Source organism: Rhamphochromis sp. 'chilingali' (genome assembly GCF_963969265.1).
Source record: "Rhamphochromis sp. 'chilingali' genome assembly, chromosome: 12".
NCBI lineage: Eukaryota > Metazoa > Chordata > Actinopteri > Cichliformes > Cichlidae > Rhamphochromis > Rhamphochromis sp. 'chilingali'.
The window spans coordinates 13014001-13038559 of record NC_137939.1 but is presented as its reverse complement, the minus strand read 5'-3'; the positions used below and the strand labels follow the sequence as shown (position 1 = coordinate 13038559).

General features: G+C 41.5%; 3 protein-coding genes and 1 long non-coding RNA gene across 6 annotated transcripts; 2 read left to right on the top strand and 2 right to left on the bottom strand.

The window, feature by feature from the left end:
• Nucleotides 1-1908: 1908 nt before the first annotated feature.
• On the bottom strand, nucleotides 1909-7883 carry LOC308406611 (uncharacterized protein; the record flags this gene model as incomplete). Its single annotated transcript, XM_080897691.1, has 4 exons — nucleotides 7640-7883; nucleotides 4642-4857; nucleotides 2400-2615; nucleotides 1909-2018 (listed from the first exon to the last, which is right to left on the bottom strand). The coding sequence occupies exons 1-4, from the start codon at nucleotides 7800-7802 to the stop codon at nucleotides 1909-1911; spliced, it is 705 nt and encodes a 234-aa protein (XP_080753817.1). The 5' UTR covers nucleotides 7803-7883.
• A 488-nt stretch (nucleotides 7884-8371) lies between these two features.
• On the top strand, nucleotides 8372-10487 carry LOC308406990. The gene is made up of 3 exons (XR_013973619.1): nucleotides 8372-8647; nucleotides 8964-9099; nucleotides 9382-10487. It is a non-coding gene; the product is annotated as an uncharacterized lncRNA (long non-coding RNA).
• A 114-nt stretch (nucleotides 10488-10601) lies between these two features.
• Nucleotides 10602-15090, bottom strand: LOC308406988 (uncharacterized protein). Of its 2 annotated transcripts, XM_080898344.1 has the most exons (4): nucleotides 14923-15090; nucleotides 12143-12337; nucleotides 11978-12054; nucleotides 10602-11721 (listed from the first exon to the last, which is right to left on the bottom strand). In XM_080898344.1, exons 1-4 carry the CDS (start codon nucleotides 14950-14952, stop codon nucleotides 10746-10748), a joined length of 1278 nt encoding a protein of 425 aa, XP_080754470.1. In that variant the 5' UTR covers nucleotides 14953-15090; the 3' UTR covers nucleotides 10602-10745. The 2 variants fall into 2 exon arrangements, with proteins under 2 accessions (XP_080754470.1, XP_080754471.1); XM_080898345.1 differs by lacking the exon at nucleotides 14923-15090 and having other exon boundaries at nucleotides 11978-12073; nucleotides 12143-12720.
• A 149-nt stretch (nucleotides 15091-15239) lies between these two features.
• Nucleotides 15240-23797, top strand: LOC308406989 (tonsoku-like protein). 2 transcript variants are annotated; one of them, XM_080898346.1, is made up of 10 exons: nucleotides 15240-15374; nucleotides 15510-15666; nucleotides 17059-17237; nucleotides 17940-18091; nucleotides 18979-19055; nucleotides 19533-19793; nucleotides 22094-22402; nucleotides 22589-22760; nucleotides 22857-23032; nucleotides 23117-23797. In XM_080898346.1, the coding sequence occupies exons 7-10, from the start codon at nucleotides 22298-22300 to the stop codon at nucleotides 23291-23293; spliced, it is 630 nt and encodes a 209-aa protein (XP_080754472.1). In that variant the 5' UTR covers nucleotides 15240-15374; nucleotides 15510-15666; nucleotides 17059-17237; nucleotides 17940-18091; nucleotides 18979-19055; nucleotides 19533-19793; nucleotides 22094-22297; the 3' UTR covers nucleotides 23294-23797. The 2 variants fall into 2 exon arrangements, with proteins under 2 accessions (XP_080754472.1, XP_080754473.1); XM_080898347.1 differs by lacking the exons at nucleotides 17059-17237; nucleotides 17940-18091; nucleotides 18979-19055; nucleotides 19533-19793.
• The last annotated feature ends 762 nt before the right edge of the window (nucleotides 23798-24559 follow it).

Below are 24559 nucleotides of genomic sequence, written 5' to 3'. Positions count from 1 at the left end.
AGTTCTGGGCTAACATGACTTAAATCTGAAACAGAAAACATGTCTCCAGTGAGGCAGTATCCCAGGCGGTAATGCACGCCATGTGTCTTTGTGACATTTTGTTATAAGTCATATTCATTTCTATATTATGAAATCTGCTTATTACACTTTTACATACCAAATCTGGTCAGCCGTGATCCAGGTTTCCACAACAAATCCAGCTGTTCTCCGGTCCAGACATTAATCCCTTCATCCTCCTGCTTCAGTGCAAGCTGCTCTCCTTCCTGATTGGTGGAGATTTCCTCCTGTTCCTCTTTAGTCTGTAGAGGCTCTGGGTCCTCCTGGTTGAGACTGGAGCTCCTCTCATGGTCACAGAACTGCTGATCATCCAGACCTTCGTGTTCAACAAAAGGACACAAGAAAATAGTGACTAATGTGATGATAAGAAAGCTCAAGAAGGATGAAAACGGTCACCTATTGAGAATTTAGCTTGCGTTTTATGTTGCCACAGAAACATTCACTGATAGTCATTTGTTCACTGGATGATGTTGATAACCTTACAGCTGTCTGGGGTCTGATTTTTAGATGTGACTGCCAGTGATCATCACACACTGTGAATAAACAAACAAATGAACAGCAGCATGATCTGAATATGATCATGAAAGCTTAAAGTATTTTACGACGGCAGGTAAGATATGCTGTTAATGCTAATCTTTTAACATTTTACTAATAAATATGATGCAAATCTCATGGTCCACTACATTCCAAAGATGCTCTGTTGGGTTGAGAGCTGGTAACTCTGGAGACCCGAGTACAGAGAACTCAATGTCATTTTAAGGGAACTGCATATTTTCTCTTTTTTGGACTACTCTCTGTAAATCATGCAGATGTTTGTGCTGGAAATTTAAACAGATCAGCAGTTTCTGAAATACTCAGATCAGCCAATGTGGCACCAACACCCACACCATGATCAAAGTGATTTCAATCACCGTCACTGATCGCTATATGCTGAAATGCATGGACTGCTGCCATCTGATTGGCTGATTACATTTTGGATTAAAGAGTAGTTGAACGGGTGTAGTTAACAAAGTGGCCGTAAGTATGTTTACATAGATGCAGTGTTAGGGAGTAACGGCATACATGTACCGGCGTTATGCATTTAAAATACAAAACATGAGTAACTGTATTCCGATATCCATCCATCCATTCGCTTATCCTTTTCAGGGTCGCGGGGGGCGCTGGAGCCTATCCCAGCTGTTATAGGGCGAAAGGTGGGGTACACCCTGGACAGGTCGCCAGTCTGTCGCAGGGCTAACACATAGGGACAGACAACCATTCACACTCACATTCACACCTAGTGGCAATTTGGATTATCCAATTAACCTATCCCCACAAGCTGCATGTCTTTGGACGGTGGGAGGAAGCCGGAGTACCCGGAGAGAACCCACGCAAACACGGTGAGAACATGCAAACTCCACACAGAAAGACCCCGGCCTGATGGTGGAATTGAACTCAGGACTTTCTTGCTGTGAGGCAACAGTGCTAACCACCGTGCCGCCGATAGTTACCGATAATTTGGTAATAATTAGAATACAGTTACTTCTAAATAAATGGATTACACGATGGTCTTTTCCTGTTTCATATGTCAGGCTATACCCTCTCTAATTTTGTTGATTTCACGCATTACCGGAAACCCAAACAAAACACGCAACAAGAAGCTCTAGTGTAAGTCTCTTGGTAATGTTGGTGGCGTCAGTTATACAATGGACCCAGAAACCGAGCTGCTCTCAACTATAAAGACTCCACCCGAAAGAAACATCTGGAAGTACATTCTTTTTTTAAAGACTAACATTAGCTAGGGCTGTGCGACATGACCAAAATCTCATATCCCAATATAAGACGTTTCTCGTCTTATATTGTAGTTTTATTTTATAGTGTTTCTGTGTTCTGCTGGTCCAGACTGGAGTTCCTTTCCTGGCTACAGACCTGCGGGTCATCCAGATCCTCATTTTCCTTACAATCATGTTGCTGTGGGAGGTCTTGATGGACAGAACACACAAGAAAAAAGTCACACTGTGAGCAGGTCTCTCAGATATGTGAGCGATATTTAAATATTCTCTCTCATGCAGCGAACAGAGAAGAATTCTGTTTACATGCAGAAAGTCATCATTTATGAGGCGTACAGCTCACTACTCCAACTTGGTCCTTGTGGCCAATAATCCACAGTTTTCATTGTCTCAACATTTTTCTACATTCTGCGTACAGTTCTGGGCTAACATGACTTAAATCTGAAACAGAAAACATGTCTCCAGTGAGGCAGTATCCCAGGCGGTAATGCACGCCATGTGTCTTTGTGACATTTTGTTATAAGTCATATTCATTTCTATATTATGAAATCTGCTTATTACACTTTTACATACCAAATCTGGTCAGCCGTGATCCAGGTTTCCACAACAAATCCAGCTGTTCTCCGGTCCAGACATTAATCCCTTCATCCTCCTGCTTCAGTGCAAGCTGCTCTCCTTCCTGATTGGTGGAGATTTCCTCCTGTTCCTCTTTAGTCTGTAGAGGCTCTGGGTCCTCCTGGTTGAGACTGGAGCTCCTCTCATGGTCACAGAACTGCTGATCATCCAGACCTTCGTGTTCAACAAAAGGACACAAGAAAATAGTGACTAATGTGATGATAAGAAAGCTCAAGAAGGATGAAAACGGTCACCTATTGAGAATTTAGCTTGCGTTTTATGTTGCCACAGAAACATTCACTGATAGTCATTTGTTCACTGGATGATGTTGATAACCTTACAGCTGTCTGGGGTCTGATTTTTAGATGTGACTGCCAGTGATCATCACACACTGTGAATAAACAAACAAATGAACAGCAGCATGATCTGAATATGATCATGAAAGCTTAAAGTATTTTACGACGGCAGGTAAGATATGCTGTTAATGCTAATCTTTTAACATTTTACTAATAAATATGATGCAAATCTCATGGTCCACTACATTCCAAAGATGCTCTGTTGGGTTGAGAGCTGGTAACTCTGGAGACCCGAGTACAGAGAACTCAATGTCATTTTAAGGGAACTGCATATTTTCTCTTTTTTGGACTACTCTCTGTAAATCATGCAGATGTTTGTGCTGGAAATTTAAACAGATCAGCAGTTTCTGAAATACTCAGATCAGCCAATGTGGCACCAACACCCACACCATGATCAAAGTGATTTCAATCACCGTCACTGATCGCTATATGCTGAAATGCATGGACTGCTGCCATCTGATTGGCTGATTACATTTTGGATTAAAGAGTAGTTGAACGGGTGTAGTTAACAAAGTGGCCGTAAGTATGTTTACATAGATGCAGTGTTAGGGAGTAACGGCATACATGTACCGGCGTTATGCATTTAAAATACAAAACATGAGTAACTGTATTCCGATATCCATCCATCCATTCGCTTATCCTTTTCAGGGTCGCGGGGGGCGCTGGAGCCTATCCCAGCTGTTATAGGGCGAAAGGTGAGGTACACCCTGGACAGGTCGCCAGTCTGTCGCAGGGCTAACACATAGGGACAGACAACCATTCACACTCACATTCACACCTAGTGGCAATTTGGATTATCCAATTAACCTATCCCCACAAGCTGCATGTCTTTGGACGGTGGGAGGAAGCCGGAGTACCCGGAGAGAACCCACGCAAACACGGTGAGAACATGCAAACTCCACACAGAAAGACCCCGGCCTGATGGTGGAATTGAACTCAGGACTTTCTTGCTGTGAGGCAACAGTGCTAACCACCGTGCCGCCGATAGTTACCGATAATTTGGTAATAATTAGAATACAGTTACTTCTAAATAAATGGATTACACGATGGTCTTTTCCTGTTTCATATGTCAGGCTATACCCTCTCTAATTTTGTTGATTTCACGCATTACCGGAAACCCAAACAAAACACGCAACAAGAAGCTCTAGTGTAAGTCTCTTGGTAATGTTGGTGGCGTCAGTTATACAATGGACCCAGAAACCGAGCTGCTCTCAACTATAAAGACTCCACCCGAAAGAAACATCTGGAAGTACATTCTTTTTTTAAAGACTAACATTAGCTAGGGCTGTGCGACATGACCAAAATCTCATATCCCAATATAAGACGTTTCTCGTCTTATATTGTAGTTTTATTTTATAGTGTTTCTGTGTTCTGCTGGTCCAGACTGGAGTTCCTTTCCTGGCTACAGACCTGCGGGTCATCCAGATCCTCATTTTCCTTACAATCATGTTGCTGTGGGAGGTCTTGATGGACAGAACACACAAGAAAAAAGTCACACTGTGAGCAGGTCTCTCAGATATGTGAGCGATATTTAAATATTCTCTCTCATGCAGCGAACAGAGAAGAATTCTGTTTACATGCAGAAAGTCATCATTTATGAGGCGTACAGCTCACTACTCCAACTTGGTCCTTGTGGCCAATAATCCACAGTTTTCATTGTCTCAACATTTTTCTACATTCTGCGTACAGTTCTGGGCTAACATGACTTAAATCTGAAACAGAAAACATGTCTCCAGTGAGGCAGTATCCCAGGCGGTAATGCACGCCATGTGTCTTTGTGACATTTTGTTATAAGTCATATTCATTTCTATATTATGAAATCTGCTTATTACACTTTTACATACCAAATCTGGTCAGCCGTGATCCAGGTTTCCACAACAAATCCAGCTGTTCTCCGGTCCAGACATTAATCCCTTCATCCTCCTGCTTCAGTGCAAGCTGCTCTCCTTCCTGATTGGTGGAGATTTCCTCCTGTTCCTCTTTAGTCTGTAGAGGCTCTGGGTCCTCCTGGTTGAGACTGGAGCTCCTCTCATGGTCACAGAACTGCTGATCATCCAGACCTTCGTGTTCAACAAAAGGACACAAGAAAATAGTGACTAATGTGATGATAAGAAAGCTCAAGAAGGATGAAAACGGTCACCTATTGAGAATTTAGCTTGCGTTTTATGTTGCCACAGAAACATTCACTGATAGTCATTTGTTCACTGGATGATGTTGATAACCTTACAGCTGTCTGGGGTCTGATTTTTAGATGTGACTGCCAGTGATCATCACACACTGTGAATAAACAAACAAATGAACAGCAGCATGATCTGAATATGATCATGAAAGCTTAAAGTATTTTACGACGGCAGGTAAGATATGCTGTTAATGCTAATCTTTTAACATTTTACTAATAAATATGATGCAAATCTCATGGTCCACTACATTCCAAAGATGCTCTGTTGGGTTGAGAGCTGGTAACTCTGGAGACCCGAGTACAGAGAACTCAATGTCATTTTAAGGGAACTGCATATTTTCTCTTTTTTGGACTACTCTCTGTAAATCATGCAGATGTTTGTGCTGGAAATTTAAACAGATCAGCAGTTTCTGAAATACTCAGATCAGCCAATGTGGCACCAACACCCACACCATGATCAAAGTGATTTCAATCACCGTCACTGATCGCTATATGCTGAAATGCATGGACTGCTGCCATCTGATTGGCTGATTACATTTTGGATTAAAGAGTAGTTGAACGGGTGTAGTTAACAAAGTGGCCGTAAGTATGTTTACATAGATGCAGTGTTAGGGAGTAACGGCATACATGTACCGGCGTTATGCATTTAAAATACAAAACATGAGTAACTGTATTCCGATATCCATCCATCCATTCGCTTATCCTTTTCAGGGTCGCGGGGGGCGCTGGAGCCTATCCCAGCTGTTATAGGGCGAAAGGTGGGGTACACCCTGGACAGGTCGCCAGTCTGTCGCAGGGCTAACACATAGGGACAGACAACCATTCACACTCACATTCACACCTAGTGGCAATTTGGATTATCCAATTAACCTATCCCCACAAGCTGCATGTCTTTGGACGGTGGGAGGAAGCCGGAGTACCCGGAGAGAACCCACGCAAACACGGTGAGAACATGCAAACTCCACACAGAAAGACCCCGGCCTGATGGTGGAATTGAACTCAGGACTTTCTTGCTGTGAGGCAACAGTGCTAACCACCGTGCCGCCGATAGTTACCGATAATTTGGTAATAATTAGAATACAGTTACTTCTAAATAAATGGATTACACGATGGTCTTTTCCTGTTTCATATGTCAGGCTATACCCTCTCTAATTTTGTTGATTTCACGCATTACCGGAAACCCAAACAAAACACGCAACAAGAAGCTCTAGTGTAAGTCTCTTGGTAATGTTGGTGGCGTCAGTTATACAATGGACCCAGAAACCGAGCTGCTCTCAACTATAAAGACTCCACCCGAAAGAAACATCTGGAAGTACATTCTTTTTTTAAAGACTAACATTAGCTAGGGCTGTGCGACATGACCAAAATCTCATATCCCAATATAAGACGTTTCTCGTCCCGATAATGATATATATGACAAAATAGTGCTTTTTCTGTAAATTCTGTGAATATCGGGCAACTTGACTTTCATGAAGTGTTTTCAGCTGGGTGTCGTGTACCTGGAGTCGAGTATTTTGACCAATGCACTATATATTTTTAGATATATGTTGTAACGGCCGCCATTTTCTTTCTGAGTATTTATTACACGTGGGGGAAAAGCCTGTTCTAACGTATGAGTCTAAGGTTTATTTTGAGCACCTGATGGCTCTTTTTTGCTTCTCATCTATAAACTCTCTCCACAAACTTTCACGTGATTCATGCGTAGGTGGTCGAAGAGGTTTGTCGTGTTTGAGTCCGTGGTGGGAACCAGTCTGGGCATAATTTCCATAGTACAGTTTTCTGATCCGTGTCAGACTTTTCATAACCAAACCATGTCCATGCAACAGGGGGAGCCCCTCATTTAGGAATAACATCCTCAATTTGTTTTGACTGGTCCTTCTGTTTGGAGCTACCAGGTTCTGCCTCATCTTTATTGATTGTACAGCCCTAACGTAAGCCTACTACAACTACCTTGTATTAGTTTATGTAGCTATCTAGGTTATGTCTCACTTCAGAATCTTCGATGTACTATTGCTGTGTGACTCATTACTATTACTGAAGGCTGCATTACAACCTGCTACTTGCAAATAATTATGTGCAGTTCTGAAAGCAAACAGAAAGAAAACCTATTACTGATACAGAAATTGTGTTCTATACGAGATCGCTGCAAAAACTGCAGCCTTGCCTAATGTCCACCCTACTGTTACTCATTTTACATCACGATTTAAAAATTTACTTGAGATTGCTTTCAGAACTGCACATGATTGTTTGTAGCTAGCAGGATGTTAATGCTATGAATCAAGTCTAACAGTCTTTAGTCTATGAAATAACTTTAGCTAAAGCCAGCTAACAATGTTAGCTTGGTGGCTAGTAGCCTTCAGTTATAGCAATAATTCACACAGCAATAGTACATTCAAGTAGTTGTAACAAGCAAGTAATAAAGTAATCCGGACCAAAGTATTCAGAATACGTTATTCACATTGAGTAACTTAATGGAATAGTTACAAACTCCATTTGGGCCATGTATTCTGTAATCTTTCGTGGAAAACATTTTAAAAGTAACCTTCTCAACACTGCACAGATATAACTTCATACACTTTACTGTGGTGTATTACTAGTTCAATGCATTTAGATCATGCCCACGTGAATCACACGATGATCCCGCAACCCTCACACCTCCACACCTGTATTGTGTGACTTTATCCCGGGTCTGATATCAAGCAGTCTTAGCTGACGGATCTCTTCCTCATACCGGACGATCGTTTTTTCAAACTCTGAGAAGATTTCTTCTGCAGCAGAAGTTAATCTCTCCTTGATAAACTCTCTAAGATTCTGAACTGAAGACATTATTGCAACAACAACCGACACGGCCAAACCAACATCTTCAAACTTAATTCAGGATCGCGATGGGATCTCTCAATGGCGCCATTGCTGCTATTCTTCTTCTACTGAATTTACGGTAGGCTGGAGGTATAAAAGGCGTAATAGACTACTTGCACTAGGGCATGTGACGTATTTCCGTTTCCAAATAGGACCGCTTGTGCGTTTCCGGTACGTTTGCTTATCTATCGGTAGCTATGCTAATGTCGCTTCAGAATGAGTATAAAAAGGAAAGTATTTAAAACAGAACATTTTCAAAAACAGGAGAAGAAATACTCCGAGCATTGCTGTGTCCCACTTTGTTCAGCTTCAGCCAAATTTAACGGCATACTAAGTTTTCATGCCTTTCCGACCCATTCCGACTTGAGAAGACAATGGCTGGTAAATATACGCCGGGATCATTTCACGATTACCTCTCACACCAGGGTCTGCTGCAGACACTTTGCCAGTGATCAACTCATAGAGCCAACAACCCTCGATGGTCGAAGGCGGCTTTTTAAAGGTGCTGTACCAACACTTTTTGAGTGGAATGGCTATAAAGTTGAACCACCGCGGCGTAGTGTTTGGGAGAGAACGGAGCGACGCCCTGAACTAGTTCCTCCTGACGATCAAGAAGAGCACAGTCTTACAAGAGATCATGACTACTGCTCAGTCCCTGAGCCATCTGCATTGGACATATCTGCATCAGCTGCAGAAGACCTGTCCGAAGACGTGGAGACTCTGAGGAAGGAAATACAGGAGTTACGTGTCCAGCGAGAATTTGGGTTACAGCGTTTTGCTGGCTCCGACACTGACATCCGATTCTATACCAGGTACACCTAAGTTCTATTCAAGCTAACTGTTTAAAATATACCAAGGTCACCATCAGTTAAATTTCGAAAGTTTTTCCAGTCTTAATGAAAACAAAATAGAAATTTACTTTTTCTCTGCTGATTGTATGTTTTATGTAGATGCTTTAGTATTTAAACAATATCCTAATGCTACAGGTAAAATACAACACCAAATACTCTTAATCAGACTATTTTATACAGCATTCCATTAGCATATTTGTCACAGTTCACATTATTTTTATGTCAGTGTGTAATGTTAATTAATGATTGACATGATGTATGTCTCTCTCGTGAATAGATTTCCAAGCTATGATCATTTGATGGCATTCTGGGTTTTGATTGAGCCTTGCATCTATAAAATGATCCGGGTTTCAAGAGCCAAGTCAGCTGCCAATCGGACCGAAGAAGTGTTGAAACCTGCACGCACATCAACAGTAGGTTATGGGTTTGTTGGTAGTTAGAACTAGAGGTGTAATGTTATTGTATTTATGTACAATAACATTACATTATGTACAGTAGCATACATACACAGGTGTATGTATGCTAGACTCAGTATCCTTTACATACATACACCTGTGCACTACAGCACCTCATTGTTTACCCCATGGTACAGTATGGTATGCCTAACCATTACAAAACATTTAGCCAAGAAAAGAATAATTTTACTAGTTCATAGCTTAAGGAGTAACATTTTCCCTTTTGTTTTCACCTTCCAGAGGCAGCTGCTACAGCCAATTGATGAGTTTTTTCTTTTCCTGGTTTTCCTGTCAGTTGGTTTGAAGGAGAGGGACCTGGCACACCGATTTAACATACACCAGTCCACAGTGAGCCGCATTATTGCAACATGGACAAATTTTCTTGCCACTGCACTGGGGTCTCAGTGCATCTGGCTTACACGTGAAGAAGTGCAAGCTTACCTCCCTGAGGAATTCAAAGATTTCTCAGACACCCAGATGATCCTTGACTGTACAGAGCTGAGGTGTCAGACACCATCCTCACCACTTCTCCAAAGTGAAATGTACTCTTCGTACAAATCCCACTGTACGATGAAAGCCCTGGTTGGCATAGCTCCACATGGTCCAGTGACATTCATCTCTAATCTGTATGCTGGTTCGGTTAGTGACAAGGAACTATTCAAACAATCAGGCATTGCTGAGAAGTTGACTGAAGACATGGCAGTGATGGTAGATAAGGGCTTCCTAATCACTGATTGTTGTAAATGCAAAGTGTACTGCCCACCTTTTCTATCTAAGCAGAAGCAGATGCCAGCATACCAGGTTAAGGAGACGCAGGCCATAGCCAGACTCAGGGTACATGTGGAGCGAGTCATTAGGAGGATCAAACAGAACAAACTTTTTGATAGCATCATTACCATGTCACATGTTTATAATATCAACCAACTGTTTGCAGTGGCATGTATGCTGTCAAATTACCAGAACACAGCATTAGTTAAAAAATGGGTTAAGTGAGACAAGATGGATTTTTCCCAAGACACCAGTGCCAGTACAAGTAACTTATGGAAAATGACCTGCAGCTGAGGCCACTACAGTTGAATTTCTTCCTTCTCAGCTGACAATACTTGATTACAGAACTGGTACTTGAGTGCCGATAGTTGAGTTTCAGTTATTGATAATTCAAATTCATTGCAAATGTTTAATGTTAATAATACTGTTTAATTATACTACTATTATTACTATTCAGATTCAACAAAACTATTTATCAAAATTATAAAGTAAATCACTAAATCGTTTTAAAACCATAAGTGACATTGAACTTTTGTAACATCAAAAATACCATTTGTCATTTTCTACAGTTCAGTTATTGTCTAAATGTATATCAGTATGCTAGGCATGGAGTTTTAAATACTTACCATGTAAATAAGTTCTGCACAAATTCAACGTTTTAATGTGTGTTTTTAAAAATTAAATTGATGCCATTGCTTAAATAACAGTTTATTGATGTCACATAAAAGTAACATGTAACAACAAAAGAATTCATGAAATATATTGAAAATAAAACATCAGTTATTTTGTTCCAGCCAGCCTGAAGGATCTGTTTTTCTTTTTGCTGTTTTCACTGTTCATTTTTTCAAACACAGGTATCTTGGCATATATATGTAAAAAAAGAAATAGTCTGCCTTTTCTCTGATTGCATTGTGCACATCTATATCCATGTATATTCTTTGCACTAGGTAGTCCTCTTGTGCCCACACAACAAAGTCACACCACTGCATCCCACTGATGAGCAGTTGTCCTTGCACTTGCCAGTAATATGCGTGGCTCTTTTTTAGTTTAGGGGTACCACATTCCATCTGCACATATTTGCAGTCAATAAAGTTTTGTACATTGGGACATTTGAATTCGACGAAGCCAAACTGGGGGTATTCATTGGGGTCAAAAACAACACCATCAGGAGATGCAGCAAGCCAGGGGGCAATGGGGTGAATGACCAGACCACAGGGTGAGTAGTTAACATTCATTAGCCTACTATACTCTGCTGCTATTACAGGCTCCATCTCAGTTCCTCTCCTCATGTCTGCTGTCTGCCTTGTTCCCTTCAATATACGCTCTGCTAGTGACTCGGCCGAGCTCTGGCCTCTGACGTGACACACCTCCCGAAACCTAGAGGCAGTCACTCTGGGCCTGCGGAGCTGATGCCACTCAGACGAAGAGCTTTGCTCACGTGTAGCTTCCTCTATTTTGTGAGCCATTTCCAGAGTTACAGACAAGCTTTTCAGATGCAGAAGCTCTTCTTCTGAGCACACAAACACACAATCTGATGGCAAGATGTCATACCCCTCCAGAGGCAAGTGCGGTGTTGGTGGTGCATCGCGGTGTAGTGTGATGTACCGGGTTGTCAAAACCGGCTGCTGATATGACAGAACACTGCCCTCCTGCACCAGCCCAAAGGCACTTTCCACAAGGGGCTTGTCAGGTCTCATGTTCATTGTGGTCACAAGTGGCCTGTCCTCAATATTAAATTTTGCATATGCCTCCGTTATTCTGAACAAGCAGGGATCTGGTAACGGACCCACCATGCCTCTGTAGAAGCCACTCCTAAAGAAAACATCAATGACAATAATGTAAGGGAGAAGGTTATTATACTGAACAACAACTAAACTAAAAACTAAAAGGTGTAAAACAGTGGTGCATAAGTTAGAGACTGGGATGTATATGTACATGACTGAGTTAGCCGTCTTCAGAAAGTGTAATGTTGTATGTAAATTAATACCTATTCTGACACATGTATGTATGAAAAAAATAGCAACATACATTTGTAACACATGAAACCAAATTTTACAAATGTAATTACCGTACTCCAGTCTGGGCCATTCTATTTGGTACCGGCTTAGTGAAGATCATGGAGTTGATGGGTCCTGGCCTCACACCCTAACAGAAGACACATTTACTATGGATGGTGTTGCTGTTCATATGTAAACATGGACTAATTCAAAAACATTAACCTCATTTAAATTACCACTGTCCGTGGCTTGTGCCATTGCTGTTCAGATTCCGTGCAGCTATGCACAGGGGGGACAACCGGCACTCTGAGTTGTGAGTAGTGTGCTGTTTGGAAGAGCAGTGCCACTGTGTGATTGCACATAACAGCGCCTGCCACACAGGAGCACTGGCTATGTGTCAGTATCACCGGCGATGAATCCAGAAGCTTAATCTAAGAAGAAAGAATGAAAATTAAAAATGTAACATCTTCATGGAAGAGCTGAACAGGAACATAGTTCAGTGTTATGGTTACGTACCCTCCTGAATGCTTAGTGTTTCCTTCTCTCCCTATTAAAACAACTTAACCATGCTTGATAACTGTAATAACTTAGATTGTGTATATTTGCAGTATTAACTTGTTGTCAAATGTTTCTGATCACCCAAACACACGTTGATTTAACTATCTGACTAGTCAAATTAGGAGTGATAAAGCAGGGAGACAAGGAAAACATTCAAGTTGATGGGCCTTTAGGAATGAACTTAACTAATGCTTAAATGAACTGAACCCCACAGAACGGGGATTAACAACTTTACACAGCTTCCTGCCTACACTTAGTCTGTGTGGTGCCTCACTCTTCCTCATCGACCTGTAGCACAGGTCTCTCACACCGACCTCCCCTGACAACCTGTCTTTATTGGACACTGAATAAAGATACAAGTACCATTAGCATTATTTCTGTATTACTCATTTCAGCATGTCTTAAACATATATATTTTACACTTAGCAAGAGTAGCATTAGGTAGTTAACTACCTCCATAGTTAGCCAACTATAGGGTTGCCAACCGTCCCTTAAAATACGGAATCGTCCCGTATTTCGAAACAAAAGTACACGTCCCGTATTGAGCTAATAAGGGACGCACTTTGTCCCGTAATACAGTGAGAATCAAAAGTAGTCTATAAATGTTAATGGAATTAACGCTTTGTTTGAAAACATAATTCCCAGCCCCTCTCCTGCTTTGTGACCAATGAGCTGACAGCACACTTATGACAATTCGAGTATGACAATTCAGATTACCGCTCATCTCATTGGTCGAGGAAAGGTCGCTTACGGAGAAAATACCGGAAGACAACAGATGACCACAACAAGAAGCATGGCCAACAGGGAAACAAACGCCGACTCTGCGGTGCAAGTCTCGGACGACAGTACACCTAAAGCTGGGCAAACACTGTGTGATTTTTTCAGTCACGTTATTCAGCTCCTGCTCAAACTGCACGATTGACTCGCAGGGGTTAGAAGTTGGTAGGTCACGATGCAGGGTCTCACACTATACCGCCCGATGCTCTGATGCGACCTGAGTGCTCACACTGTGCCTCCATAACACGAAGGTTATAACAGAAAATCTGTCGCGCTCTCTCTCTCTCCGTCTTACACTCACACAGACACACACACCACCACCATCAACTTTGCTAAATTGCTAATGAAAAACATGATCAGGCAGCTGTGATTGAGCAGCAGTGTAAATCCAACTGTTTTCACGGTTGTTGTGGTCGTGATAATTTTGTGATGCCACATCGAAAAGGCTCGGATGAGCTTTCCAAAGTTCTACAAGTTGTGCCTCCATCGCTTGTGTCCAGATCACACGCTGCACAGCCGTGCTGCTCCATCTTTTACACCAACGTTTACGTGTTTGCGCGCGAGCAGTGTGAGCGGCTGTGATGAGACCCTCACGAGCGATTGATGATCGGGAGCTGGTCGTGAGGTGTTAATCACTTCTCGTTACCCCACGTATACTACACGATGCACGATGAAGGCCAAAATCGGTCAAAAATCGGCTCAAAATGGGCCTAAAACCGCACAGTGTGAGCCCAGCTTTAGAGCAGCAATGTTTGTTCCCCTCAGAGAAAGGGAAGAATGGGAAAAGGAAAACACCTGGCTGGAAAAAGTTAATATGGGCATGTGCAATGAATATCAGCGCTATGTGGCCAGAAGTGTGATAATATAATTTATTTTGTGTAATAAACAACTGCAAGGATAGATGATTACAACAAATAGATGACTAATACATAAAAGTAATACATAGATGAATAATGATGATGAGTTAAGATGCGTAATCATGGGAACAAGCGGGTTTACAAACAGGAGCAGCTGATTAGCATTAGAAAAGCTGAAATAATATTTCAACTGAAGCCGATTGTACTAAATGCACTAAATGTGCACTGTTACAAGAATGTTTTTCTTTCTATTGTTTTCTATTATTTTAAGTTAAGCAGGACAGAGTTCTTTTAAAGAAAGATTTACTTATATTCTCAAAAGTTAAGCATGACAGGCTTCTGTTTAAGAAGGAGACCTGTTTTATTGTGTTAATGTTGTCATTTTGAGCTAAAAATAAATGGCTAAATGATCATTTGTTTCACATGTGTTCATATCACAAAGAATAAACATCTACTTAAATCAAATTCAAGTCAAAGGGTTAAAAAAATAATTTCACACACAAAAAAAGAGCTAGAAAATTCACCACACTGGGAAGGGTGAAGACAACTGGGTCGCCCGGCCCTGGCCACGAGGTGTCCCTTATTTATTTTTCAGGGAGTTGGCAACCCTAGCCAACTACCTAACGCTAATATAACAGTGTCTAACAACAAAAGTGACATTAGTTAAGAAAACCTCAACTATAGTTTAGGACGACATAAAACACCGTTTAAGAAAACATGTAATGTAGAGAACTGACATCAAATGAAGGACATAGCGGAGTAACGTAGTGTTTGCATTTGACGTTAGCTAGCGTTTCTTTGTCGGTTAATTTACGTTTTCTTACCTTCGTAGTTGTGTATATAAGATGCAGCATATAACTTAAATCCTTTATCTAATTTGCTGGCGGGGGTAGTCGTCACTCTGCAAATCCGATGAACATCGGTGATGTTCAATTTTGGGAGCTCTTGTAGGCATCGAGTGTAGAACGTCGCCATGGTTTAACCGCACCGGAAGCACTGGAGCAGGACTACATAGAACGCGGAAGTGTTAGTGCAAGTAGTCCATACTGCCCTCGTCAGGTCTCCTGATTTCTCTAGTACAGACTCTGCTTTGTCTTTCTACAAAGAGTTGATGACATTAAATACAGATGTTTTAACAGTGCTTGAATGTTTTATTTTGTTTACTCTAGCCTCCAACTCAAACTTTGGCTGCTCCTATGCCCACGTCACTTCCTCCACCAATCAGAATGAGGGTCCGGGTTCAGGAAGACGTCTTCCTGATCCCAGTTCCACAAAGGTCGGTGAAAACTTTTAAGTTTGAGCAGTATATAAAAATAAATCCCAATCTGATTGGTATAGTGTTTTTTTTTGTTGTTGTTGTTGTTTTGTTTTTAATTTCTGTTTAATCGCCGGTCATTGCTCTGCATCCCAGTGAGGCCAACTCCTGCTCTGTGTCGTGGCTGTGTGAGCAGGCAGCTCAGCGTTACTACCAGAAATGTGGCCTCCTGCCTCGTCTCTCTCTGCAGAAAGAAGGCGCTCTGCTCTCCCCGCAGGACCAGCTACTGGCCGTCCTGCACACAAATGAAGAGGTGAGGTGACACTGAGGAGAGCCAGAAGTGACCATACTTGGACCACAGACAATTTAAAAGATGCTGAAGACTACCATGATTGGTTGATGAAGTCTGATCACGAGTGTTTAAGACAAATGTTGTCACTGTTGCTATCTTGGATTTTTTTTAAAAAAACCCACAGTGACAAGAGGATGGCTATGACTGTGAAACAGCTTGCATGTCAGCCAGTGAGCATACTCCTTTTCTTAGGCAAAGTATGACCCAAATTCATAAAATAGACTTTCTCATAGACACAGAGGTCTTTTTTAAATCACTGATAGAAGGAATGGAGGTTCTAGGTCCTTCCACAATGACTTCATCTTTCATTACCCAGATGAGGCGTGCAGGTTTTAGACTGTATGATTCTGGTAAGAAGGTGAAGGGCTGATTATGTTAACAAGCTGCCTGAGAAACTACAATCTGAGAAACTGTAAAGATTAGAACCATTTCTATTACCAGACTGGATGCTGACTTGCTTTTGGAGCCAGCTTCCAGAAGACACTGAAGGAATCACAGTTTTTGGGATTGAATCCTTGGCTTCACTTTCCTGCACCAGTGCAGGATAACTGATGGGTTTGTATTGCAGGTTCTGGCTGAAGTTTGCTCGTGCACTCTCAGAAATAGAGGTATGAGAGAAGAACATTTTTGTACCTATAGGTACATTTTTTAAAAATGTTCCCTTAAAAGTACAATACTGGCCTTTAAAAGTCCAGAAATGCCCCTTTAAAGGTACAATTTAAAGTACAAATCTGTACCATTTTGACCTGTACTGCAGTGACAGTGGCAGAATGTGGTAATGGGTCAGCATGGGAAAATCTGGATGGGCCTGGTTAATTGTAAAATTCATATGAGATGTGAGTGTGCTCATAAAAGCTACATGTTATAATCAAATCTGTTGGTCCTCTCCTCTGTACGTAAATTATCCTATGATGCAAAGAATATCTGTAACCTACCTTTGTGTAAGTTATGTTAAATTATATTTAAAAAAAAAAACACACAATGACATGCAGGCACAACCAAATGATGTTAAAAAAAACTGGTCCATTTCCATTTTATTAAGTTCCAGTTATAATTTTTAATGTTTTAAATCTTGGTTGTAGCCTTCAAAAACGTGAAATCATATTACTGTTATGTTTGGCCATTTACTTTTTCGCTTTTACTACATCCTAGAATTGTTCATTAATTGGGAGGTTTTTATGGAATTTGCAACATCAAGTTAAACCGAGGTTCTTTGGAAGTTAAAATGTCAAGCAGATTTTTATGTTATGGTGACTACATTTTGTAAGTTACAAATATAGTTCGCCAAGACAGCATAACGGTTTCTAAACAACTGCGCATTAATACCACAATGTTGTATTTCCATGTATCAAGTTCGCAACGCGCATTAATCCCAAAGGCTGAAAAGCCAGCAGCGATGAGTGCTCCGCCTCCGCGCTGACTGACGTTGACGCAGAAAATGACTCTCAGGGGGTTATCGATGGAGGAGCTCCTTATAAAGTTGATGGAAGAAGGCATTGATGTGTCAGACGACGAGGCGCAAAGGTTTAGAGGTAAGTCGGGTGTGATTTTGTGTTGTTATAAAAATTACAACGTGTAATTTTACAGTAGAGTTAGCAAAAGTCCGAAGAGCTAGCTTTAACATGGGTGAATGCTAGCAGTTAGCTAAGTTTTAAACAAAGAAAGGTACAAATGTGGACTATTTAGACTGTTGGTGGAATCGTCAACGTCTGTCTTCCCGCCGTATTCCAGTGCTTTATCAATAAATAGTCACTAACCTTGTACAACAATGTAAAAAAATCAATAATTTCTCAAAACATGCTTGTATGTAAATATAGCTATTAACAAAAACGTTTTCTAAGCAAAATTTATCGCATCTAACTTGTTTCCCGCTCAAAGGGATTTTAAACAATGGAAGGTACACATTTGCACCATTCCACCTACTTAGTGGGATTTGGGATTTTCGAATCTGAGAGCTGTAAGCTCTGCGCAGGGACACTGTCTGCAACCCAAGAATTGTTAAGATGATTGGGGAAACAGCTAATGATTTTTTTTTTGTCTCTAAATCTGATTATTATTATTATTATTTTCTGTACTAGCTGATTAATCAATCTGTTTATTAGCTTTAGAATTTTTTGATCAAGGGTTAAAGCACTTTACATTTATCTCCAGTCTGTGTCTTTAAACATGTCAAAAGTTTAAATCCTCAATGTAAAATGTCATTCTTTTGTCTATTCTGCTCTTTTCATTTCCAGTTGTGTGATGAGGTTGATTTAATGCATCCCTGCCAAGACAACATCTGTCGCCGCTTTAGCAAAAACTTCACTGCTGTTCTTCAAATGACCAAGGATTTGCCACTGAAGAAGGTCTACATGGAGGGAGAATGCACTGGCTGAAGACATTACAGGTGCTAATTTGACCGCATACAAATAGTAAATTTTGTGACAATTCATTTGCTCTCTCTTCCAAAGATAATTGATGTACCTTAGGCTACGTTCACACTGCAGGTCTTAATGCTCAATTCCGATTTTTTGATCAAATCCGATTTTTTTGTCTCCTCGTTCACACTACAAATAAAATGCGACAGCAAACGCGCTCTAGTGTGAACGCTCAAAGCGGCCCGCATGCGCAAAAGAAGATGTCACACACAACGCGCTCTGTTTAGACCAAGAACAAACAGTATTGTTTGACTGATGGCCGTTAATATAAAGACTTCGGACTTTACGTTTCCCAATTTTTGCTTTAAGTTATTTTGTTATTTACATAATAATGTAAATAACCTAATAATGATCCTTATTGCTGTTTAAGAGAGGAGCGGTGCTTCAAAGGATAGCTGCAGATTTCTGTCAGAATCTGCAGATTATACAGTACAAATAAAATGTTTACGTTGTCTTCCCAACAGTTTCACTGACATCTACACTGGATGGCTAGGAAGCGTTCGCGATGTCTTCTCGGGCGCTGATAATTGGCTTCAGTCTTGTGTCGGTGACGTAAAAGGCGGATTTAATGCGACTTGACCGTTCAAACAGCAGTCGCTTTCTAAAACATCGGATATGTATCGGATTCAGTACCACATACGAAAGTGACCCAGATCGGATTTGAAAATATCGGATTTGCGCCGTTCACACTGTCATAGCATGATCGGATATGGGTCGCATAGGGTCAAAAAAATCGGATTTGATGCGCTTTCGCCTGCAGTGTGAACGTAGCCATAGTGTCATGTGAAGAGCATGTTAATGGGAATTTGCATGCTATCAAAATCTAATGAAGTGCATTTGCATCTGTATGACCTAGGAATTGACTTCAAGGGGGCACTTCTCTTGCCATCCATCTTCAAGGAGAAGATAGAAGATTTCATCATCCTTGGAGAGGTAAATGCATGATGCAATGCATAGCCTTTGGCCACAAGTTTCATTCTCGGTGTTTTGTTGGCATGGAGCTGAATTCAGCTGCGGTTCAGCATCACAGCTAAGCTAATGTAGGGGAAACACTGCTGTTAATCCACAGTGCTGCTGTGCTCTTGGGTTTTGTCTGGTGTTTATATAGATAGATAAACCTTTATTGTCCCCTTAGGGAAATTCTTCTTCACAGGTACTGTCACTGTCAGGGGTGATTGCTTTTGCCCTTGAATATTATGTCAAACTTTAGCAGCTTATCAAACACTACCACAACAGTCATTGGTCAAGAAGCTTTTTGTTTGGAGTAGGGGCCATGTTTACAGGTTATCAGAATAGACAGTTTTGTTTTGCTGCAAATAAAGAAGGTAATTTGAGGAATCTGTTGAAAATCCACTTGGCACATATTGCTTAAACATACTGTATACTAATGTTTTTCTTCCTCTTCTGCAGAATACTCCCACGAGTCCATACCCAACCATTCGAATGAAGGATAAGAGTTGGACAACTGCCCTCTTAAGACAGTTTCGCTGTGTTGTGACAGTTGAAGGAGTGGATGTTTGCTCGTGCCGCTCGCTGGATGAGGCCTACATCTCAGCATTCTCCACCTTCTTCGTGTTCAACATGACCTACCCTGCATACTTCAAGAAAACACTTGTCTTTCTTCAGAACTGCATTGTCAACATAGGAGACCAGGGAGACAAACCCCTGCCAGTAAGTGTCACCAGGGTACTTAACCAACTCTATTAAATATGCCCCCACCCAAGTGTCACTACCTTATTCACTACCCAAGGCTGATTTTGATGTATGGTCCTCTTCGCCCTTTGTGGTGTATGGGATATGAAAGCAAGCATCAATATTTCAAAAATCTAGCGAGTAAATGCAAAAACTTTGTAAACATCACTGCAACTCTTAACAATCGTCATCAAATGAAACAGTGCTGGGAGTTTTCTTCAGATAAGTTGCTTGTTGACTTTGAACATTCACTCAGCACAAGTGTCATTGTGCCATTTTCATCTCTGCCAGGTGACTTACAGAATGCTCTGGAAATGAACAAAAGTTTTACAGATGTGCATTTTCAGGATAAAGTGCTTCAGTGTGTGTCTGCTATATCTGTCAGCAGTAGGGCTGGGCGATATGACCCAAAATTCATATCTCGATATTTTTTAGCTGGATGGCGATATAAGATATATATCTCAATTTTTTTTTTTTTTTTAAAGCCATAAGTTAAGAACAAAAAGAGAGTTCTTAGTCACACTGTGTCCCAGATGTCACACGGGCACTTTTATTTACATACAGCGTAGATGTACATGAAAAAATTACTCAAAAATAAATTCTCAGCATTTATTAAATAATCATGGTCCATAAATAAAAGAAAACTATGTTCTTTTTGTGCATAACAAAAAGCTCACAATTGTGCAGTCAAAATGTAAACTAACAGACGCTGAGCATAATAACAAAGACAGATTTCACAGCTGCACCACGTCTCTGAACAGGTGCCATTTGTGGTCCTTATACACACACAGTACGGTAATATTACGTTGAAGCACAGTATGTATCACTCCGCGAAGCTCCTCCTCGGTAGCCGTAATCATCCGACAATCCATCAAGCGGTGCAGCTCTGTAGCTTAGCAAAGTCATATTAAAACATTTTTTGACAGATTGCTGAGCGCTGTGTACCACATAAAATCGGTTCGCGGTCAGTAAGCACAACCAGAATTCATACATAGGGCGCACTGTCGAGTTTTGAGAAAATGAAAGGATTTTAGGCCGTGCAGCCCGGTTAGCGCGGTTAGCTCGCTAACACGTTGACGCCGTCCAGCCCCACGCACGGGGCGATCCGCGGTAACTCGCTAACGGAGATTTTCCGCTTTCATCTTGTCATTGCCTGCAGATGAAGCTATGGCGGAGGGGCAGTTGTGTTCAGTGAAGGAGAGGCGAGGCCGAGTAACGCAGCGTAGAGACAAAAGTGGACGAAAGAGAGGCAAACCTGCGGCTCCACAAGTATACTATATCGATATAAACGATATTGTCGCATCTTATATCTCGCATGAAAATATATCGATATTTTTAAAAAACTCGATATATCGCCCAGCCCTAGTCAGCAGTGTCAAATATGAACTTGAGGATGTTTTTGTAGTTGGCCATACACACACTGAAGCCATACCTATATTCCTTAAAATCAAGTATATTTTGAATGTTGATACTTGTTGGGTATTGTGTGGGAAACTGTTACTTCCTTGCACTTATGAATGTCATTTCCATGCTTACCAAGTTCAGTTGACAATGACTGGATCCTGTTCAATCCAGGAAATGAATTAGACTTTCAAGCTCTAGACACGTATTTAGTAGATGATAGGCTGTTTGTGTCCTTGAGGTATTCTGTGTGACGTGATTGCAAGCACATTTTCCATTGTGTTCAGGTGTTTAATGTCTTTATGTGATTGTTTACTTTTTTTTTTTTTTAAATGAATGTATTTTTCTTGACATGTCCTATGGCAATATACGAAAGTAATCAAGGATGTATTCCTGTGGTTGTTTAAATGCTTTGATGTGATTCTATTATCGAGAATAAATGGTTAAATAACCAAATATTTTGGAATATTGGGGGTACATTTTTGTCTCTTTAGGTACGAAATAGGTTGTCGCTGGGGGGGTACCCTCATAGGTACCCTACTGTACCCTTTTCAAGGGAACATTTCTGTACTATAGTTTCAAGGTACATTTATGTCTTAGGAAAGTACATGATTGTACTTCAGATGGTACAACTTCATAAGGTACAAAAATGTCCTTCAAAAAGGAACACCCCCAGTGACAAGCATTTGTACCCTTTTTGGTACACTTTGGTACCCCTATTTCTGAGAGTGTGGGGATCTCCCTCCTCTCCCTGAGCGATACAAGAAGGCCTGTCAAAGTCTGGCAGTGGGTGAGCAACACAGAGGAAATGCATTATAAAACGCACACAAGTGCATTTTTGTATTCTGTTATGAAGTACCATCTCTTTCTACCTGTAGATGAGAACAAGCGTGTCTCCCGGCTATGAGGTTCGGGACCGGGGTTCCTCCGTGTCAGGACTCCAAGTGTCTCGGTTTGGCCGCCTCTTCCCTCGGCCCGCTCCTCCGTGCCCTAAAACTTCAGGCCAGCCTCACGGAGCTGCGAATTTCTGGAAACCGTATGTCTGACGACCTTCTCCCTGAGCTGATTGCCACAACGCTCACATGCCTCGTCTGCAGCTGCTGGACATTTCTGCCAACTGCATTACAGGGGACAGCCTGGAGAAGGCTGTAAATGCTTTAAAGGGACAGAGTGCACCTGCATTCCCGGTAAGGGCCTCAGCTAGCCAATAGTGGCAGCTCTAGGTTTACCATCTAACCTGTATTTAAGTACCTCTGGTCTTAATAACTACCTTAGATCTTAATAACAAGCTAACCTGATTCGTATCAATGATATCTGTCAGAGAGAATTGGCTCTCGTGATCATTTGCTTTTTCTGCTCGTTTCCACTCAAAGTGCCTGGAGGAGCTGGACCTCAGTATGAACCCACTGGGGGACGGCGTGTCTGAGTCTCTGTCCTGTCTGCTGTCCTGCTGCCCTGTGCTAGCCAAGCGGTCTCTGCAGGCCTGCGGCCTCACTGCTCGTTTCCTTCAGCAGCATCGACTGCTGCTAGCCAGCGCGCTCACAGGTGACTCTAACAAGCAGCTGACTGAAGCCTTAAGCTTCACTGAACTCCCACCCATAAGCAAAACTGCAACTAACTTTACATCTTCTGAACGTTCAGGCACAGGCCATTTGAAAGCAGTGTGCCTGTCCCTCAATCCCCTAGGCTCCACCGGCTTTGAGCTGGTGTTAAAGACTCTGCCCCTCCACTGCCTCCCACACGTGGGCCTGTCAGCTGTCTGCAGAGGGCCTGCTGATTACCCGGCACTGGAACACCTCGCCAAAGTCCTGTCACAGGTGTGCATGCAAAAATCATGCAATGTCATTTATTGTCGAAAGATATAATTGTGCAATCAGGTTAAGACTTTTGTGTTTTTGCAGGACGAGTGCTCTCTGACCCACCTCAGCCTGGCTGCAAATGGGCTGACAGACAGCAGTGTAGCTACCTTGGCGAGGTGTGCGTGTGTGAGAGTCAAGACCTGGACAGTTTGTCAGAGCTGGTCCAGGATATCCGTCTTTGCTCTCAGGCCCTCAACAAGCTGGACCGACAGACCTTGAAGCAGAGCTGGGACAGGACTCAGTCACACGGACACTTTCTCTGCCACCTCTACTTGAGGGTGGCAGGTGTGTTCATAATAAATAATTAATAATGAATTATTAATTTCATAATAATTCATAATAAAAGTGGTCATTTTTATAAACATTTTGTTTAATGAGGCTACACCAAAAAGAAACAAGATAAAAACAAAATAAAGTGACATGGTGTCCACCGACAGTCTGTGGATAGCTTGTGTTTTATGCATTTTTGTCTGCCTTATTTATACATGTAAAGCTCTGTATCTGTATAAAGAGTTTGTGTTAGTGTGTGAGAGGTTTTGTGTCACAATGGTCCTGTTTTGGAGGATTTGATTAAAAAAAACCAAACATAATTAAAGTAACCAACGATGCTATACGTTGACATCGTTCTTTCACTGTAATACTCAGCAGGCTATGGTGAATAATCACAGCGATTTTCAGGTCTCTGAAGAAATCTATCTAGGAGCTATGACAGTGTAAAGACACCCTGCAATTTTAAATGTGTGGCGACATTTGAATGAGGCGCGTACCAGTAGAGGGAGCCAACGCACCACGAATGGTACACAGCCACAGATGCGCTTTGTGCAATGCAGGAGTGTCCGCAAAGAAATGTGGATAAGTTGTAAATCAAAAGCTAAAGAGCTCATTCTTGCACTGTTTTGATCAGAACACACGTGGGAATAATCAAGTGTTGAGAATTTGTAATTATAAAGTGAATTAGGGAAAGATATTAGATACTGCCACTGGCTAGATTTCAAAATGGGTCTCTCGCTCCCAAAGCGCGTTCTCTACGCCGCGGCCTGCCCTATAATATATTTCAAGCGTTTACCACAACTGAGAGGTGAAAACTGCCGTTTCTTCGTGTTACAAAATGTTCTGTAACTCCAAAAGTACACGGACTGTCGACATCATTCTTTCACTGTAACAATCAGCAGGCTTTAATAAAAAAGGAAAAAAAACCAAGGCGGTTGTCAGGTCTCTAAAGAAAAATACATCTAGGAGATATGAGGAGTTGACAACGCCTCTGTTACAGAATTTCAGCTGTCATTTTCACTCAAGTCTCCATAGACTTTGAATGTGGACATTTTTTAACTGTGTTGCTTCGAGGCCATTTGCGAGGAAACGGCAACTCCGACAATAATGACAGTGCTATTTTGTGAAAGGGTCTTGTAGTGGAGAGGGACGTAATGTCCTCCTGAGACCCAGAGAATAAGAAAAAACAGGGAGAAAATATTTTTGTTTTTTGTT

What these genes read in the sequence shown, in the direction of transcription:
- LOC308406988 (XM_080898344.1), bottom strand. Translation starts at nt 14,952, where the DNA reads ATGCTGCATCTTATATACACAACTACGAAG. An exon ending in TTATATACACAACTACGAAG is followed by an intron (nt 12,338 to 14,922) that starts GTAAGAAAACGT and finishes CTTTCTTCTTAG; the next exon opens with ATTAAGCTTCTGGATTCATC. An exon ending in ATGGCCCAGACTGGAGTACG is followed by an intron (nt 11,722 to 11,977) that starts GTAATTACATTT and finishes TGTTTTCTTTAG; the next exon opens with GAGTGGCTTCTACAGAGGCA.
- LOC308406989 (XM_080898347.1), top strand. Translation starts at nt 22,298, where the DNA reads ATGCCTCGTCTGCAGCTGCTGGACATTTCTGCCAACTGCATTACAGGG. An exon ending in AGAGTGCACCTGCATTCCCG is followed by an intron (nt 22,403 to 22,588) that starts GTAAGGGCCTCA and finishes TTCCACTCAAAG; the next exon opens with TGCCTGGAGGAGCTGGACCT. An exon ending in TCGCCAAAGTCCTGTCACAG is followed by an intron (nt 23,033 to 23,116) that starts GTGTGCATGCAA and finishes GTGTTTTTGCAG; the next exon opens with GACGAGTGCTCTCTGACCCA.